The sequence below is a fragment of the Amphiura filiformis genome, chromosome 2 (assembly GCF_039555335.1).
Source record: "Amphiura filiformis chromosome 2, Afil_fr2py, whole genome shotgun sequence".
Taxonomy (NCBI): domain Eukaryota; kingdom Metazoa; phylum Echinodermata; class Ophiuroidea; order Amphilepidida; family Amphiuridae; genus Amphiura; species Amphiura filiformis.
This window is the reverse complement of record NC_092629.1, coordinates 14,249-32,725: the sequence shown is the minus strand read 5'-3', so window position 1 is coordinate 32,725 and position 18,477 is coordinate 14,249. Positions and strand designations below refer to the sequence as shown.

Genomic DNA, 18,477 nt, shown 5'->3' with positions numbered 1-18,477 from the left:
GGCATATTAGTAATACTTACACATGTTCTAACTTAAATCTATGAGCAAACTGTCAAATTCGCCCTATTTGTAGTAAAACGGGATGAGTTTCTGTTGGTCCGACATAAAATCACAATTTTTTAGATTATGATTTTATGTCGGCCACGATCGCCTACCGTAGTCTCCTACAAAACGATTTTGGTTACGCTCCCTCCACTTGTGGAGGGAGAGTAACCAAACTGGCCGCGTAGGAGACTAACTCTGAGGCCGCACTCGCTGTCCTAATCCAAATAGTGCGAGATGTTTCGAGTGATGGAGGTGAAGTTTATGATGTTGTTTTTCGCGTCCAAATGTATTGGGAACTTTCATAATGATTGCATATTATCATTTTGGAAGAAAAAAATTTAAATTTAAAAAGATCGTACATTAAGGCTTTAATATGTCTTAATGAATTTCCAGGAATTTTCATGGTTGGTCTTAAGCCAGGTATTATGGGAACATTTTGGGCCTTATAACTGTGAAGTTGATGTATGTGGGTTTGTGTGTGGCAGAAGCATTATACCACGTACCTACAAAAACCCTCAAACGTGTTTAAACAATGTTATTATTGTTTTGATGCGTCCAAAAGAAATTACCTGATTATAGTAAACTGAGCTCAAAAAGAAACTTCTAATTGTTCACAACTTGTGAATCACAAGGTCATATCTTAAAAGCCTGTCAATCAAAATGAATCAAAATTACACCCAGGATTACTACAATACTCTATTCAAAACACATGTCAGTAACCAAGCAATTGTCCAACTGACACAACAACAAAAGACACTGACAGGGAACAGCTTCCTGGACCACTTTTACAACCCAATATTTAACATCCAGCACAAAAATCTGCGAGTATGCAAGATCCTGGCACATATGATGAAACGTTGTTACTTTTTTCTTTTCACACACTTTCTTCAAGAAACAAATTTTGTTCCACACTATTCCACTTACTCTTTCGGAATTATCTTATGTGCAAGGATCTTGTACCCATTCTCATAAATTTCTTTTGCTTGGTGCCAATTATTGGGCTGTGAATGTGGTCCGGGAAGCTGTTCCATGATCGTGCATTTTGCTGTTATGTCAGTTGGAGAACTGATTGGTTACTGACATGTGTTTAGAGTAGAGCATTTAAGAAAACATGTGTGTAATTTTTGTTTATTTTGATGGACAGGATTTTAAAATATGACTTTGTGAAAAATTATAAGTTTCTTTTTGAGCTCAGTTTATATACTTCATAGTCCAAGGTTTTCGTTAAGTAATCTGCTCAGGGGGCATATTAAAATATTGCTTATATGAAGGTATATGTATATCCTATCACCGTCAGAAGCAAATTGAACTCCTTGTAAATATAAGTTTGTATTGATAATTTGGTATTTGGTAAGGCATCATAAATTAACAGTAATTGTAAATTAGAAACCACTTAAACTAGTAGCTTTTGTTTGTACACAGTATCCCCAGCAAATACACAAAATATTTTTAAAACGATATAAACTTGTTATGAACTTTCTTGAACATAAACGTGTTATATCTGACTTGCTACCACGAAATCGGTGTAAAGTCGTCGCGACATTATACTAATTTTGTTTAGTTGATATTTTCGAGATTTTGGTTTGACTAAGTTGATGTTCATTGTTTGCCGCAACCTGTACAAGCCAGTAGTAGTCTCCTTCGTGAATGGTCCACTGTGCCCCCATTCAAAAGGACATACAGGAATACTTAGTTATATTTTGATGGTTAGTCACACTTGATATCCCCGGCATGTTGCACTTATAAGTTTAGTTGCTTTTAAGATGAGGAGTTGAAACTTGGCACACAATTACAAGAAAGATGAGTTAATGTTATCTGAAAAATTGACGTTGGTTTATTGTACCATCAGAAAATGCAGTTCATTTTCGACATGTAACCTTTTTATGGGACATCTTGTATTTTGCTCAATTCTTAGAAAGAAAACACGTTTATATTAACCAGTCAACCGAAAAACTTTTTATACCTTTTATATAACCTGACATTTAAACGTTTTGTGTAAAATATTTTGTGTGTTCTGGGATCTTTATTTTATATAATATATTATTACTTTTTGTGTAATTTCCATATTTCATAATTGAATAAATGGCAAATTAAACAAAACCATATAGTCCGGTGGCAGACCAAGGTAGGTTGGTTTTGCCCGTTAAAGTGTTTTTGTTTCTGGATTATTGTTCTGTTGGTAGTACAAAATGAGATTCGAGGGATGTAAAATTGCCACCCTGGGCAATTCGAGATATCCAAGGTCAAAGTTTATACAGGGGTCAAAATTATAAACTTGTCCAATTTTGTCCAAACATATGTCAAATTATTCCTCTTGTCATAAGGATTCAGAAAATATATAGTTTTACATATCTACGACTTATCATTGTGGAGTTATGAGTAAAAAGGTCAAAGGTTAAATAGAGAACTCCCACAGGGGTTGAAATTGAAAAATGCTCCAATTTTAATGAAAATGGTTTCAAATTGGTCTTTCTGTACCACAACTCGAATAATGAATAGTTTGAACTACCTAGAATGACTTGTTGCCTTGGTAACACATTAAAATAGGTCATTGTCAACTGAGTCCTACTGATGTTGACCTACTGGTACTTCTCTGAATGCTTACCTAGGTAACGAGTCATTACAGTTTGTTATAACTATTCTTTATTCGAACTATTCTTATGCACTAAAAATAAATTCACGAAATTTCTCCACACGTCTTCAAAATTCGTGCTCAGACGTAAGTTCTATTTGACTGTTGTTACGCCCTTGACCCTTGTCATGCCAGTTGATTGAAGTTGGATATTATATTGAATGATTGTGCAAGGAAAACTTATATAAAAGTAATCATAAAGAAATAATGATCTTAATTGGTGCCAAGGTTGATAACTTAGTAGTACACCCTCTATATGGATCATTTACAACAACCAGAGGGCAGCAGATATTCTCTATGGATGATTTACAGCAACCAGAGGGCAGCAGACTCTTACTTTGCATATCAATGAGAAGTAGACTCTAATTTGCATATTCATAAAGAGATATGATGTCATGATACAAAACTCTGGAATATGAGGACTGACAAAATGGATGTCATCGTGTGATAGGTGACATAATTTACGGGAGACAAATGTCTCCAGATTTGGCAGTGAATGCCATCCTAATGGACATCAAGAGTTTGTCATGTTAACCACAAACTCTCCTGGACTCTCTTCTGTGTGCTTGAATGGTAGGATGACTTTATTATAATGCAGATTAAAGAAGATATTGAATCACAGTTCCGGCGTCAAGAAGCTTAACATGAACAGCAAGTAATGTGGTAACTTCAATGCAAGCTTCCATGAGCGCTCCAACGTGATCACTTTAAAGTACTCTGGAACTCTGAATATTCACTAAAACCTTGCACCATCAAAACTATAAAGATTTACAATAACCTAAATCAGTAATTGCATTGTTTTATTGTTTATGTAACAACTTTGATCTGTTACGTTAATACAACGTTTTGGTGATATTAAACACCATAGAATATATATATTGGTCATAGATTCTTCAATTAATATGTCGTTTTGGTGGTTTTGTTTCAATTGATTACAAGTCAGTGAGCCAGGCTTGTAACATGGGGGCTCGTCCGCGAGATATTCTCAAATGCAAAGTCATCTTGGGAATAGAAAATGAAAATCAAAATTAGTGAAATCAAAAGGTCAATCAGCTGGCATGGTAAATTTTCACCCCACTTGAAAAGTGTTATGAATATTGTAATGCCTATGTAAAGTACCGGGTATATCAAAAGTGTACATGAACTACTTGTTTGATATTGACCCTGTTTGTGAGCAAAAATTTATTGTAGGCCTACAAGTTTAATTGGGCCTATTATATCTTGTGGTAAGTTACAAGTTTACAAGAGATCTACAAATAGTGATTTGTGCAGTGTATGTCAAATTAAAAACTAAACATGGCTTTTAATCCAGAAACGTTTCTTGAAGAAGGTACATTTGAAGTGTTTGATACACTAAAGAAGTCTCATCTTCAAGTTTTGGCAGAGCATGTAGGGCTAAAAATGAGCTCAAATGAGAAAAAACAGGCTTTCAAAAACAAACTGATAGACCATTTTGTGAAGTCAAAGAAATTTGATGTGGCATATTTGGACAAAAGGTGGAAATACAAGAATCACAAATGAGTGAAATGGAAATGAAACTTCAGGTCACTTTGAAACAAATGGAGTTGGAACATGAAATAAAAATGAAAGAATTAGAAAACCAAAAGGCTGTTGAAATGAAACATCTAGAGGTACAAATTAAAGAATTGGAAAAAAAACCAAAACTGAGGCAAAACCAGAATCAAAATTTGATGTAGCCAAGCACCTAAAAATGGTGCCTGAATTTAGGGAGACTGAAGTCGATCAGTTCTTTCAACACTTTGAGAAGACTGCTGGCCTACATCAGTGGCCTAAAGAGGACTGGACGTTGTTGGTCCAACACAAATTTATTGGAAAAGCGCGAGAGATATACGCCAGTCTAAAGGCGGACCAAATTAACAACTATGACATTGTGAAACAACAAATTCTAAAAGGGTACCAATTTATTCCAGAATATTATAGACAGAAATTCAGATCAGAAAGAAAGTCTGGGGAACAAACCCACGTGGAATTTGCGAGAAAACAAGAACAGTTGTTTGACCAGTGGCTCTCAGCCAAGGATGTTGGAGACAGCTTCGAAAAGTTTAGAGAACTGATTCTGATAGAGCAATTTAAAACCTGCATATATGATAATGTAAAAACGTATCTAGAGGAAAAACAAGTGGCAACTATACAAGAGGCAGCTGTAAAAGCTGACGAGTATCAGATGACTCACAAGTTGTATAAAGTCAAAGAAAAGAGTTCTGGTTACAGTAATTATAGTCACACACAGAGTCACAGTTATACTCAAGCACAAAAGGGGAGCAGTGGTACTAATGCTGGTAATAACAAGAGCACCACCGGGGTTGCTAAAGATGACAAATCAAAGATGAAATGTTTTCATTGTGAAAAAGTTGGGCACAAGAAAAGGGATTGTTGGAGTTTGCATGGCAAACCTTCAAATCAAAGCTCGAAAGGAGTGGGTTGTGTCACAGCTATTTCAGGTCAACGTAAAGTTGTGGGAGGGGAAGGACCTCCAAAAATAGAGTCAAAACATGACTATAATGAAGTCAGGGAGGAATTTAGACCATTTGTTAGTAATGGCACTGTGTCCCTGGATGCAAACGGTGAGGAAATCTCAGTCAAAATAATGAGAGATACTTGTTCTGGACAAAGTGTGATATTGGAGGGGCTCTTGATTTTGATGAAAATAGTGCTACTGGAAACCATGTGCTATTACAAGGTATAGGCATGGAGGTACTGAGTGTGCCCCTTCATAGAGTCAATTTGAAGTCAAGTCTGGTGTCAGGGTCAGTCCAGATGGGAGTTCGGAAGGAGCTGCCTATTGAAGGAGTTGATATGCTTCTTGGAAATGACTTGGCTGGTGATAAAGTTCATGCAGAACCAATAGTATCTGATAAACCATGTCTTGAAGACAGTGGGGATTACAATGGTGTAATATTTCCGTCATGTGCAGTCACGCGTGCTATGCATAAAAAGGCAGTTGAGGCTGAAGAGTTGATCAAGTCACAGGGTCCCAGGTTGGACAAAGAGCCAAGTTTGGACAAAGGGTCAAAATTGGATTCAAGTTATAGTGACATTGACACAGAGCCAAATGTGCATGATGTGATTAGCAGGGAAGAGCTGATAAAACAGCAAAATGTGGATCCAGATGTGTTACAAGCTGCGGAAAAAGCAGTCAGTACTGAAGAAATGCAGTGTGAAGCTGTATGTTTCTACAAGAGACATGGGGTGTTGATGAGGAAATATAGACCCCCAGAGTCCAAGGTAGATGAGGACTTTAATGTAGTCCATCAAATAGTTGTACCTAGAGTGTACAGGTCTGAAGTGTTGTCTTTAGGTCATGACAGTCCTATGGCTGGACATCTTGGTGTTAGAAAGACCAAGGATCGTATATTACAGAATTTTTGGTGGCCTTCCTTGAGTAAGGATGTGGCCCTTTATTGTAGGTCTTGTAGTACCTGTCAAATTGTGGGGAAGCCAAACCAAAGGGTGCCCCAAGCCCCGTTGCAGCCTATTCCTGCTTTTGTTGAACCATTCAGTCAGGTGATAATAGATTGTGTAGGCCCTTGCCCAAAACACGTTCAGGTAATCAGTACCTCCTCACCATAATGTGTGCAGCAACAAGGTTTCCAGAAGCCATCCCACTTAGGAATATTAGAGCTCAAACAATAGTCAAGGCACTGGTGAAGTTTTTCACACTTGTTGGATTGCCCCAAACCATTCAGTCAGATCAAGGTAGCAATTTTACATCAGGATTGTTCAAGCAAATTCTCAAAGAATTAGGCATAGAGCAAAATTTAGCAACTGCTTATCATGCGCAGAGTCAGGGAGCTTTGGAACGGTTCCATCAAACATTGAAGAATATGGCCAAATGCTACTGCCTTGAAAATGAAAAGGATTGGGATGAGGGAATTCATTTGCTCTTGTTTGCAGTCAGAGATTCAGTGCAAGAAACTTTGGGATTCACACCATTTGAGCTCGTGTTTGGTCACAGTGTGAGAGGTCCACTGAAGTTGCTCAAAGAGAAGTGGTTGGGTGAAGACATGGATGTCAATTTGCTAGACTATGTGTCGAAGTTTAAAACTAGACTAAAGGGGGCATCAGAAATGGCAAAACAAAACTTGAAACAGGGCCAACAAAGAATGAAGGTTTGGTATGACAAACATGCAAAATCCAGACAATTTGATCCAGGTGACAAGGTGCTTGTGTTATTTCCAGTTCTGGGAAACCCCTTGCAGGCTAGGTTTTCAGGACCTTATGTGGTGAAAACAAGGGAGGGAGATTTGAATTACATTGTGAAAACCCCAGATCGTAGGAAGAAAACACAATTATGTCATGTGAACATGTTAAAGAAGTTTGTGGAGAGAGAAGAATCTCCAAATTGTAATCCTGTGTGTGTGGCTGTGAATTCTGACACCAGAGAAACTATAAACAGTGAGTCTGAAATTGCACATAATTCAACTGTGCAAAGCTTGCACACAGGTACATGTAGTCAACCACCTGACGTGGAATTGAATGACTATAATGTGAAATTGAAGAATTCAGATGTTTTGGCAAACATTGATGACAAAGTTTCCCATCTGCCACCAGATCATCAAGAGCAAATCAAAGCTTTGATTCAGAGAGATGAGAGTTTATTCCCAGATACACCATCAGTAACTTGTGCTGCTATGCATGATATTGATGTGAGTGACACTCCACCCATCAAGCAACATCCCTATAGGCTCAATCCTCAGAAAATGAAATGTCTCAAACAGGAGATTGATTACATGCTTGAAAATGGGATAATTGAACCGAGCAAAAGTGAGTGGTCATCACCATGCATAATGGTCCCAAAACCTGATGGCTCATTTAGAGTTGTGGCAGACATGAGACAAGTCAACAAGTGTTCCAAAACAGACTCATATCCAATCCCTAGGATAGACGATTGTATAGATAGGGTTGGAAACGCCAAATATGTCAGTAAGTTTGATTTACTCAAGAGATATTGGCAGGTGCCTTTAACAGACAGAGCAAAAGAGATATCTGCCTTTTGCACACCATTTTCGTTGTATCAGTATCGAGTCATGCCATTTGGGTTAAAAAATGCGCCTGCCACATTCCAAAGAATGGTCAACAATCTAGTATCAGACATTGACAATTGCGAAGCCTACGTAGATGATTTGATTATTCACACGGAAACGTGGCCGGAGCATTTGGCAGCACTCGATATGCTATTCCGAAGGTTATCAGAGGCAAACCTGACCATAAATCTCCTCAAGAGTGAATTTTGTCATGCAACAGTGAAGTATCTAGGTCATGAAGTTGGTATGGGTAAAGTGAGGCCATTGCAGGCAAAGGTAGAAGCCATTGAGAAATATCCCCACCAAAAGGGAAGAAAGACTTGATGCGGTTTCTTGGCATGGTGGGCTACTACAGAAAGTTTTGCTCAAATTTCTCCACCATAGCCAGCCCCTTGACCAATCTTTTCAAGAAAGATACACCATTTGTATGGTCTGATGAATGCAACGATGCATTTCAAAAGATTAAGTCAATCATGATCAGTTCACCTGTTTTGCTTGCCCCTGATTTTGACAAACAATTCAAATTGGCTGTGGATGCTAGTGATGTGGGATGTGGTGCTATGCTGTTTCAAGAAGGTCCTGATAGTATTGACCACCCTGTGTGCTATTACTCCAAAAAATTCAACAAGCACCAGCGAAATTACAGCACTGTAGAAAAGGAGTGCCTTGGGTTGATTCTGGCGGTTCAGCATTTTGAAGTGTACCTTAGCGCCGCTGCATTCCCCATCCTGGTATTCACTGACCACAACCCACTGACCTTCTTACACAAATTAAAGAACAAAAACAGACGCATCATGAGATGGTCCATTTCCTCCAGGAATTTGACCTCCACATTCAGCATATTGCTGGGAAGGACAATGTCATCCCAGATGCTCTTTCAAGAGCATATTAAGTGTACATACTTTGTGTACCTTCAATAAAAGGACACAGGATTTTCTGATGTTAAAATGTATGTACATCAATATTGAATATAATAGTGCCTAGTTGAATTATGTCACAATGTTAGTTAAAATGTGACTTATGAAAACATTGTGTGGTGATAAAAGTGTGTTTGAAATATTGTTTTGAAAGTGTAATAATCACCAGTTCAGGAAAAGGTGATTCATTTAATTCAAAAAACTTAATTTCCATGAAAATTAAGAAAAGGTTATTTCGACACCACAGAATTTATGTATGGAAATTTTGATCAGTATATTTTTGGTTGAAATTTGGATGTTCTGAAAGATTTGTGAAACATGAATTAGTTACAATTTAACTAGTTCTTACACTGTAAAACTTGCAGTGTAAATTACATGCAAGTAACTTTAGATGATTTAAAAATTTCAGTAAAAAGTATGTAAAGAAATCTTTTGTGAAGATTTCTTTCCTTTAAGGGGGGTGGTGTTACGCCCTTGACCCTTGTCATGCCAGTTGATTGAAGTTGGATATTATATTGAATGATTGTGCAAGGAAAACTTATATAAAAGTAATCATAAAGAAATAATGATCTTAATTGGTGCCAAGGTTGATAACTTAGTAGTACACCCTCTATATGGATCATTTACAACAACCAGAGGGCAGCAGATATTCTCTATGGATGATTTACAGCAACCAGAGGGCAGCAGACTCTTACTTTGCATATCAATGAGAAGTAGACTCTAATTTGCATATTCATAAAGAGATATGATGTCATGATACAAAACTCTGGAATATGAGGACTGACAAAATGGATGTCATCGTGTGATAGGTGACATAATTTACGGGAGACAAATGTCTCCAGATTTGGCAGTGAATGCCATCCTAATGGACATCAAGAGTTTGTCATGTTAACCACAAACTCTCCTGGACTCTCTTCTGTGTGCTTGAATGGTAGGATGACTTTATTATAATGCAGATTAAAGAAGATATTGAATCACAGTTCCGGCGTCAAGAAGCTTAACATGAACATTCATTCATTCATTCATTCATTCATTTTATTTCCATAAAAAACTGACATTCACAAAAACAATCAAATTAAAAATTTACAGAAAACAACACATTATGGAGGAAGAGGCTGGAAGGCCAATAAGGCCAGATATATCGCCTCCCCTAGAAATTATAAAGTTACAAATAACATTTATACAAAAAATCAATCAAACATCACATAAAAAGGAATCACTAACCAAAAGACAAGACAAGGACGGTGCTTAAAGATAATATATTAAGTATATTTTGAGATTAACATTTCTTTTAATTGATAACGGAAATGTTTAATAGATCTGGAGTTTTTCATAAAAATACCTAGTGAATTCCAAAGGATGGGGCCTTTAGTACGAATTGCGTGATCAGAAAAAACTTTTTTGTTTTTAGTCAAATTTAAGTCGTTTACATGTCTTGTCTTGTAGTTATGTACATCAGAGCGTTTGGAAAAATAATTATTAAATATAAGAGGGAGTTCATTAATAGAATACTTGTACATGAATGTACCCAAATCTAGTGTGTACATATCTTCGATAGTTAAGATGTTATAGTTTGCAAACAACGGTCCTGTATGTTCTCTGTAGTGACTGTTTGCTATCGTTCTTATAGCCCACTTTTGGAGTTTCATTAATTTACTTAAGTAAGTTTTACAGGTATCCCCCATACAAGTATTCCATAATTAAGATAGGGCATTATCAAAGTACAATAAAGGGTATGTAAAATACGTTCTGGTACATAATGTTTTAGTTTGGTCATGACACCAACATTTCTTGACACTGTTTTTGAAATACAATCTATGTGGCTTTTCCAAGTGAGACATTCATCTATTAACACACCAAGAAACTTGGTTTGTTGTACTCTTTCTAAGGTAGTGTAGTTAAGTATGATTCTCAGATCATTAATTTGTGTCATATTTGGCGTTCCTAGTATCATGTAATTTGTTTTACTGGCATTAACAGACCATTTATTTGCTCTGAACCAATTGCTCACTTCCTCTAGTTCTTTGTTTATAAGATTGACTTGCTTTTCTATGTTTTCATGTGAATATAAAATTGTTGTATCATCTGCAAAGAGGATGAAATCAAGTATATTAGATGTATTAGTTATATCATTTATATATAGTATAAATAAAAGAGGGCCGAGAATAGATCCTTGCGGAACTCCGCAAATTACATTTTTAATTCTGATGAATGGCAATTATAAGATACATATTGTTTCCTGTTACTTAAATAACTTCTGAACCAGTCTAAGACAATGCCACGAAGGCCATAGTGTTCTAGTTTGTGAAGGAGAATATTGTGATCAATTGTATCAAATGCCTTAGACAAGTCCAAAAATATTCCAACAGTCGTCTCGTTTCTCTCAACCGCGAAATTTATTTTATCTACCATTTGTTCAATAGCCATAGAGGTTGAGTGCTTTGGTCTAAAACCAAATTGTTTAGTGTTAAGGATTCCTTGAGTATCAATATAATCCATACATCTGTTAAAAACTAATCTTTCAAGAATTTTGGAAAAACATGGTAGGAGAGAAACGGGACGATAATTTGAGAAAACTTCAACATCTTGTTTTTTGAAAAGTGGTATGACCTTAGCTACTTTCATTTTATCTGGAACAATTCCGGTAGAAATAGATAAATTAAATATCATATTAAGAGGTTTGGCAATTTCTCGACTTACTTTTTTTTATGATTAGATTGCCAATATTGTCGTGACCACCACTCTTATTTAACTTTAACTTATCTATAATTTTGATTATATCAAGTTCAACAATTGGTTTCAGGTACATACTCCCAGATATGGTATCGTTTAGATAATCAAAATAATGTTTCCCTTTGTGTTGAATGGTTGAAGCAAGATTAGGACCTATATTTACAAAAAAATCATTAAATTTATTTGAGATATCTTGAGGATTGTTGATAGTATTGCCACCTTCATCTTTAAATTTACTTTGAGTCGATTGTTTTTTGCTTCGTCCAATAACATCATTGATTGTTTTCCATGTTTGTTTCAGCAAGTAATGTGGTAACTTCAATGCAAGCTTCCATGAGCGCTCCAACGTGATCACTTTAAAGTACTCTGGAACTCTGAATATTCACTAAAACCTTGCACCATCAAAACTATAAAGATTTACAATAACCTAAATCAGTAATTGCATTGTTTTATTGTTTATGTAACAACTTTGATCTGTTACGTTAATACAACGTTTTGGTGATATTAAACACCATAGAATATATATATTGGTCATAGATTCTTCAATTAATATGTCGTTTTGGTGGTTTTGTTTCAATTGATTACAAGTCAGTGAGCCAGGCTTGTAACACTGTGAATAATAAAAAGTCATCATGGGAACTTTTTAATAATAACCAAAATGAATAACAAGTAAAAAGTGTGTGTATTATTTTTTCTTGTCACTTGTTAGTAAATTCAACAAGTTGCAATCAAGGTAAAATAATGTTTTCTTCTGTCGCTACATCAACGATAAGTTTTATTTGCTCAGTCAACATGGGCAACTGATCACAGACTATTCATGTGACAAACAAAATTGCAATTGAAAAGAATGAATCCATCCATGATATTGCATGTCTATGTTTTATTTTATTTCTATTTTACGTATTTTGCTATACATTGTCTCTTTTACATAACTGCCGACTTTCCCACGTGTTTACTCTGATGCATTATGAACAGACGCAAGTTGATCGTTGAACTGATATTAAAAGTGTCTGAGAATAATTGACTTTGAACTACCGTTTAATAAAGTGATGTAAGTTTGAAAATCAACTGAACGGATATTCAAACGTTATCTTGCTTATGGCAGCGGATAATGTGATAGTGGTTACTACTGGATACTGAAAAACTAGTTTAACTGAGAGACCGAGAAAACAATACAACTAATTTGACTCGTCTGGATTTGTGAGCAGCGACGTTTAATTCATTACACACCCCGTAAGGCAACCTATGTTCTCTGAGGGGAAACCCAATAGAACGTAAGCGGGGATAAGGGTACATTACCCATCCATTTCCGGAAAATGGGTAGCAACAAGTTTGTGTCCGTTTTAAGATGTCAATGGCTGCTAGTGGGCACACTGTTTATAATGTGTTCCAAATATGGGAGTGCGCACGGTGAGTTGATTTTTGAATAATTTCCATGTAAAATATATACTTTTTAACTTTCATTATATTCGGGAGTTTTCATAAATACTTTGGTGGGGGGTATTTTTTCTTACATGGTGAAAAAAATTGTGCTTGAAAACTTGTCCATGTAATTTACCTATTTAATTTTCGCTGAAATGATTTTAGCAATACTAGTATAATGACGACGCTTTAAAAAAATATACAGTTTGTTTAAGTTTTGCCTAAAGTTAAATTATAGAGGGTGTGCCAAATACCTGTACAAAATTTATACAAAATATTTAGATAACTGATTACGTACACATTATTTGGTCATGTATTAACAAATGAATACCCAAATATATTCCAGAATGTGACATGAATGTTGCAAATTACAGTAAAAATGTTAAATTATGCCATACAAAGTTATGCAGGGTGTCATTAAATAGTAACACAACATAATTTCTGCAATTTAAATTATACATAGTGTCATTAAATAGTAACGCAACATAATTTCTGCTATTTTAAATGAACGACATGCAAATATGTTTTGAAAAGAAAAAATCATGTTTTTTACATCATGTACATCATTCCTTGAAGCAATCCCTTATTACTTATTTTAAAAAGGAATGGAAATTAGCCGTGTTTATATACTTCACCATACATGTATAGGGTGTAACATAAAATTCCATGATATGATATATTCGTAGCATAAATTGATCACAATTGACATACCTTGTCCAGTACAAAATGTTTCATACAGTGTTATTCCACGGTATTCGGTAATTAAGCATGTCAATAACTAGGCATGATAATAGGAATGTGTACAATTTTCCCAATGTACATAGGCCTATTGGAATTAATAAATTAAAACAATTAAAAAAAACCCAGATATCTTGAAAGTATTAGGGCATATTTTGTGATAAATTATACTATAACTATTTATACAGGTAATTCTAGATTCCTATAGTCAGCAGCTTTCCAAAGATGTATACTCTTACTATGCTAGGGTGAATGCTCAAAAGATTTTTTTTAAATGTGTATGTAAGGGCTGTGCAATAATTATGAGCCCTGGGGAGGGTAAAATGGGGGGGCAAGACATTTTGGCGAGCCGAAAGGGGGGGGGGCAAGCACATTTTGGCACACATTCATGGGGCGCCTTTTAAATAAAACACTCAATAAAACAAACAAAAAGGTTTAGGAAAACAGTGCGGAAACGCTTTAATATGCTAATTTTCCTGCTCGCTGCGCTCGCAACATATATCTAGACCATTTAAGGTTAGCAAATTGGGATCCCAAAACTTTGGCATGTGTAAAGGGGGGGGCAAATATTTTTGGCGGGCCGAGAGAGGGGGGGCAAGCGATTTTTGGCAGGGCGACAGAGAGAGAGAGAGAGGGGGGCAAGCGATTTTAGGCGGGCCGTTCGGAAATTTTAATTAGTTCGGGAATATTTATTGCACAGCCCCTAATGAAATCGCGCAACTTCACACTTGCATAACGATAAACAGGGTGGTCACGTGACGTGCATTTTCTTAAAAAATAAAATAAATAAAATAAAACAATTTGCGGTGTTTACATAGCGCCTTTTCCCAGATCTGGGAGGTTTGTATTGTCGCTGCCATGGTGAATCATCACACACTGGGCTGGTTGCCGCCGAACCTGGCGCAAAGCTATCCGCACTTAGATCCATCAATTTTCTGTGCAGCTCCCCAAATTCCATTGGATGAAGGAAGTTTTTGATAACCAAACAACTAATAACCGATTTTTGAAAGCAGGAGGAAACCGGAAATCCCGGAGAAAAGCTGCGAGCGCGAGTATGGAATCGGGATAAACCAAGTGCACGTGAGTCCTTGGACCGCGCCGGGGCTTGAACCCAGGTCATCTGTGGTGCAAGGCGAGGGAACAACCGCTGCTCTCTCTAGGGTTTTGTTTTTTATAATAAAATCAATTTAATATTATCTAACTGCAACATTTTCCCCTTAAAAATGAGACCAAATATTAACATTTCCATTAAGGTTTGCTAACAAAAATTAACAAAATTAGAAATGATATAGTGAAAAAGTATGATTCTGCATAGATATTATACAGTCACTCCCCCTAATCCTCAACCACCCTTGGCACATTTCATGAATCATCATATGTCATGAAAACATTATGAACAATTATTGCAAAACAGCACTTTGCATGAGTAATAAAGAATAGATTAGCTTAAATTTAAGACCTTAATGAGCCTTCTAGGTGAAGATATATTCAGGAGACAATGTTTTGTAATCTACACTGCACGTCAAAATGTAACAAAACCACCCTTTTGGGTACCCCAGTATATGGCGCAGGACCATGTACATCCCTCTTTTTAATTCCCTAGTAAAGGTGGCACAATTGTGATTGTACCCTTTCGTTGTTAACTATATCTCGAGATTAAAACAAGCAAATTGAACAGAACAAAAGACATTTTCAGCTGAGACTATGCCCTTGACGTTGATGTAAGCATCATGTCACAACGGTATTTTCTACCAAGGAGGGTGCTTTTTACTTGCACATTTTTTTTTTGAGACAGGTTGTACATGTTATTTATTTTACTTGGCCTCATTGAATATGATAGTGATAATTTACGGCTCATTCGTCTTGTACGGTCACAACTTACTACAAATCCGTGTGTTTCAGTCCATTTTCAGTGTGAATGGACAATGACCAGAATAACAAAGTAACTCTCTTCATTGCCACTTCAGTGGTATTATCAAATACATACAGTAGTTTTTCAGTGTTAGTGTGATTTTCAGTCTCAATATCTCAAGTCAAATGTTGTTGTTGCAAACTGAATGGCTCATTGCTTCATGACCGTGAGAAAATTGACACGGTATACTGCACGGCATGAAAGCAAATGACTTGCTTAATTGTATTCGTCATTTCTATATCATTGTCAAGTCAGACAAACTAAAACAAGAACAGTCTTTGGCAAAATTACGGACCAGATGTATAATAATTTGTTCCAACTCGCATATCTAACCTAATTTCTGCATTGAATTGACAATTTAGAAACCTCAATTTGCATTTAGGTTTTTTAAGCCAAAAGATTTTTTAGCCTTTTACTGAACTTTATTCATGGTGTGCAGAAGTCCTTTATATTGAAACTGCTAGACCCATATCACAACCCATGATGTATCGAACTTAAAAAAAAAGAAAAAAGCAGATATGGTCTTGATAAGATATTTATCTATTGTTCTTCACATCAAGACAATTATTTCAATAGGTCTAGTATTTTCAAAATCCAGGGAGATAGGCCTTGATAAGATGTTTACTCATAATTCTGCATACATGGATACTTATGATCTATAGGCCTACTTCACAATCAGGCATATGAGAGAAATGCCTGAACTTGTCATTATTAGGGCTCTAATTATTCAAGCGAAAGTCTCGCATCCTTGAAAATATCAGATCACGTGGTTGTAACCATGGAGATTCTTCTAATTGAAGATGACAATGAACCTTGATCAACTCTGAAATGCGGTCAACACAAACGCTCTAATTTTGGAATTCAGAACAAATTTTTCACCAAAATTTGTAAAAAAAGCTCATTTTATACAAATGAAGGTGAAATTTTAGACATTTTAATTTTTCTTTAATGTTCAATTTTTTTTGTATAAATTTATTTTTTTAAATTTCTTTAGCAGTCTGAAAATTAAGATTATCTTGATTGATAATCGATTATTGATAATTGCTTGTTGATAATCGATTATTTATTATTGATTATTAATTATTGATTACTCTATATTGATTATTGATTGGCACCGCCATACCAATGGACAGTCCGTAAGGAAAAGGCCTGACTGTTTTGAAAATCACCCATCATTTTAATGCTATTTGAATAGCAGGCCTAATCTTGATTGATATTGATTATATGAAGAGCTTTGTTTCAAAACCCCTTGCATCCACTTTTTGCTGAAATTGAGTTATTGACATGACATTATAGTGTGGGTAAAAATACACATTTTGATGGTTGTTTGACCTTCATACCACTTTCCCTTCCGGAGATATGGTATATTTCCCGTTCAGGAACTCTTAGGGAATTTCCGGAAATCTGAACATAAAATAAACATAGAATTGTTTTGTCTTAATTTTTTGATGCATACTAGTAGCATGGAATGTTCTTTACCTAGTAAAACCAAAGGGAACTGTTTTTGGGTCACTATTTTTGGAAAAAAAATCATTTTAATTAACAAAAGATGTAGCTTCGGAAATACTCTAACTATGCCATTTTCCCGAATTTAATTAAAAATTCATAATTAAAAAAGTAAATGAGATATTTCAATTTTTCTTTTTGATTTTGAAAGCATTAGTCAATTTACATAAAGTAGTGCAAACAAATGGGCTCAAATGTGGTTTCTAGAAAAGGGGTAAATTTGTTTTGTTGCAAAAGCCCTTACATCCACAAAAGGTGCGATATAAAAGATATAATAAAATAAATAGGAAGGCTTCAAAATTGTACCAAACCTATTCTTTTATTTTCTATTCATCAACACTTTATCCAAACCCAAATGGAATCAAATCGAACCAGTAATACTTGCACAATTAAAAAAAGTGGATGCAATGGGTTTTGCAACGAAGCTCTTCATATATGATGACTGAATATTGATTATCGATTATCAATCGATCTATTACCGATTATAGATAGAAACTGGTTGCCAAAATGCAGACAAGATCATGCTACGGTCGACTGGCATAGCTATCTTCCACCATTCTCACCGCCCCATTTCTTGTCGAATACGATATGATTTCGGTCATAGGCACGTTAACACAGCTACTCAATAGGACTGGGGTTTTAACTTCGATTTCGGCAGGCGATCGTGCATACAGGCTTATAGGCTTGAACAGGCACTGTCATTGATTGGTTAGTGTTAGTTTAGGGTTAGGATTAGGGTTAGAGTTAGGCTAGCTTCAGACTCCGTATTGTACGTACAATATTGTATGTACAATACTTTTCGTGACGTCAAAAAGTATTACACGTGCAATAAATATACGTGCCACGACGAGTTGAATCAGATTAAATAACGCGCTATAAGGCTAGCTTCAGACTCCGCATTGTACGTACAATATTGTATGTACAATACTTTTCGTGACGTCAAAAAGTATTACACGTGCAATAAATATACGTGCCACGACTAGTTGAATCAGATTAAATCCCCGCGCTATAACCCTGACGGTTCATTGTTTGCTAAATCCAAGCGAGGACACCAGAAAATCTATGCAAGATAAATTTCTACTGCTGCTGATGAAAAATCCTAGAGTGCGTTTTGAGGTTTTTTCTGGACTTTACCAGTAGGCCTAATAAATTCATAAAAAGATAAAAATCAAATAAAGATTGAGGGCGAATGCTTTTACTCACTGCTCATCTGATCCACTTTCCCAGGAAACTAAATACCGATGCTGCTTAGTTTTTCCCTGACTTTCCAGACATAATTATGAGTAAACATCAAATTTAATGTTTACAAAACAATCAAATATATATACATTCGTTTGCATTTTGTACATAAATATTAATATTAATAATGTACAAACATTAAAAAAGGGGGCCTAAGAGTATGTCTATCTTTAATCATATACTAATTCCACCATGCCCAAACATATTTTATATATATGAAATCGTGTAATGGCAACCAAATTCCAATAAAAAATAAAAACAAATTTGTTATCAAATACACTAGGCCTA

The 18,477-nt window shown here is 35.7% G+C and overlaps 1 protein-coding gene across 1 annotated transcript; it reads left to right on the top strand.

The window, feature by feature from the left end:
• The first annotated feature begins 6,267 nt into the window (after positions 1 to 6,267).
• Positions 6,268 to 8,046, top strand: LOC140172150 (uncharacterized). Its single transcript, XM_072195489.1, has one exon. The coding sequence runs from the start codon at positions 6,268 to 6,270 to the stop codon at positions 8,044 to 8,046; it is 1,779 nt and encodes a 592-aa protein (XP_072051590.1).
• The last annotated feature ends 10,431 nt before the right edge of the window (positions 8,047 to 18,477 follow it).

Coding starts and splice junctions, on each gene's coding strand:
- LOC140172150 (XM_072195489.1), top strand. CDS start 6,268: ATGTGTGCAGCAACAAGGTTTCCAGAAGCCATCCCACTTAGGAATATT.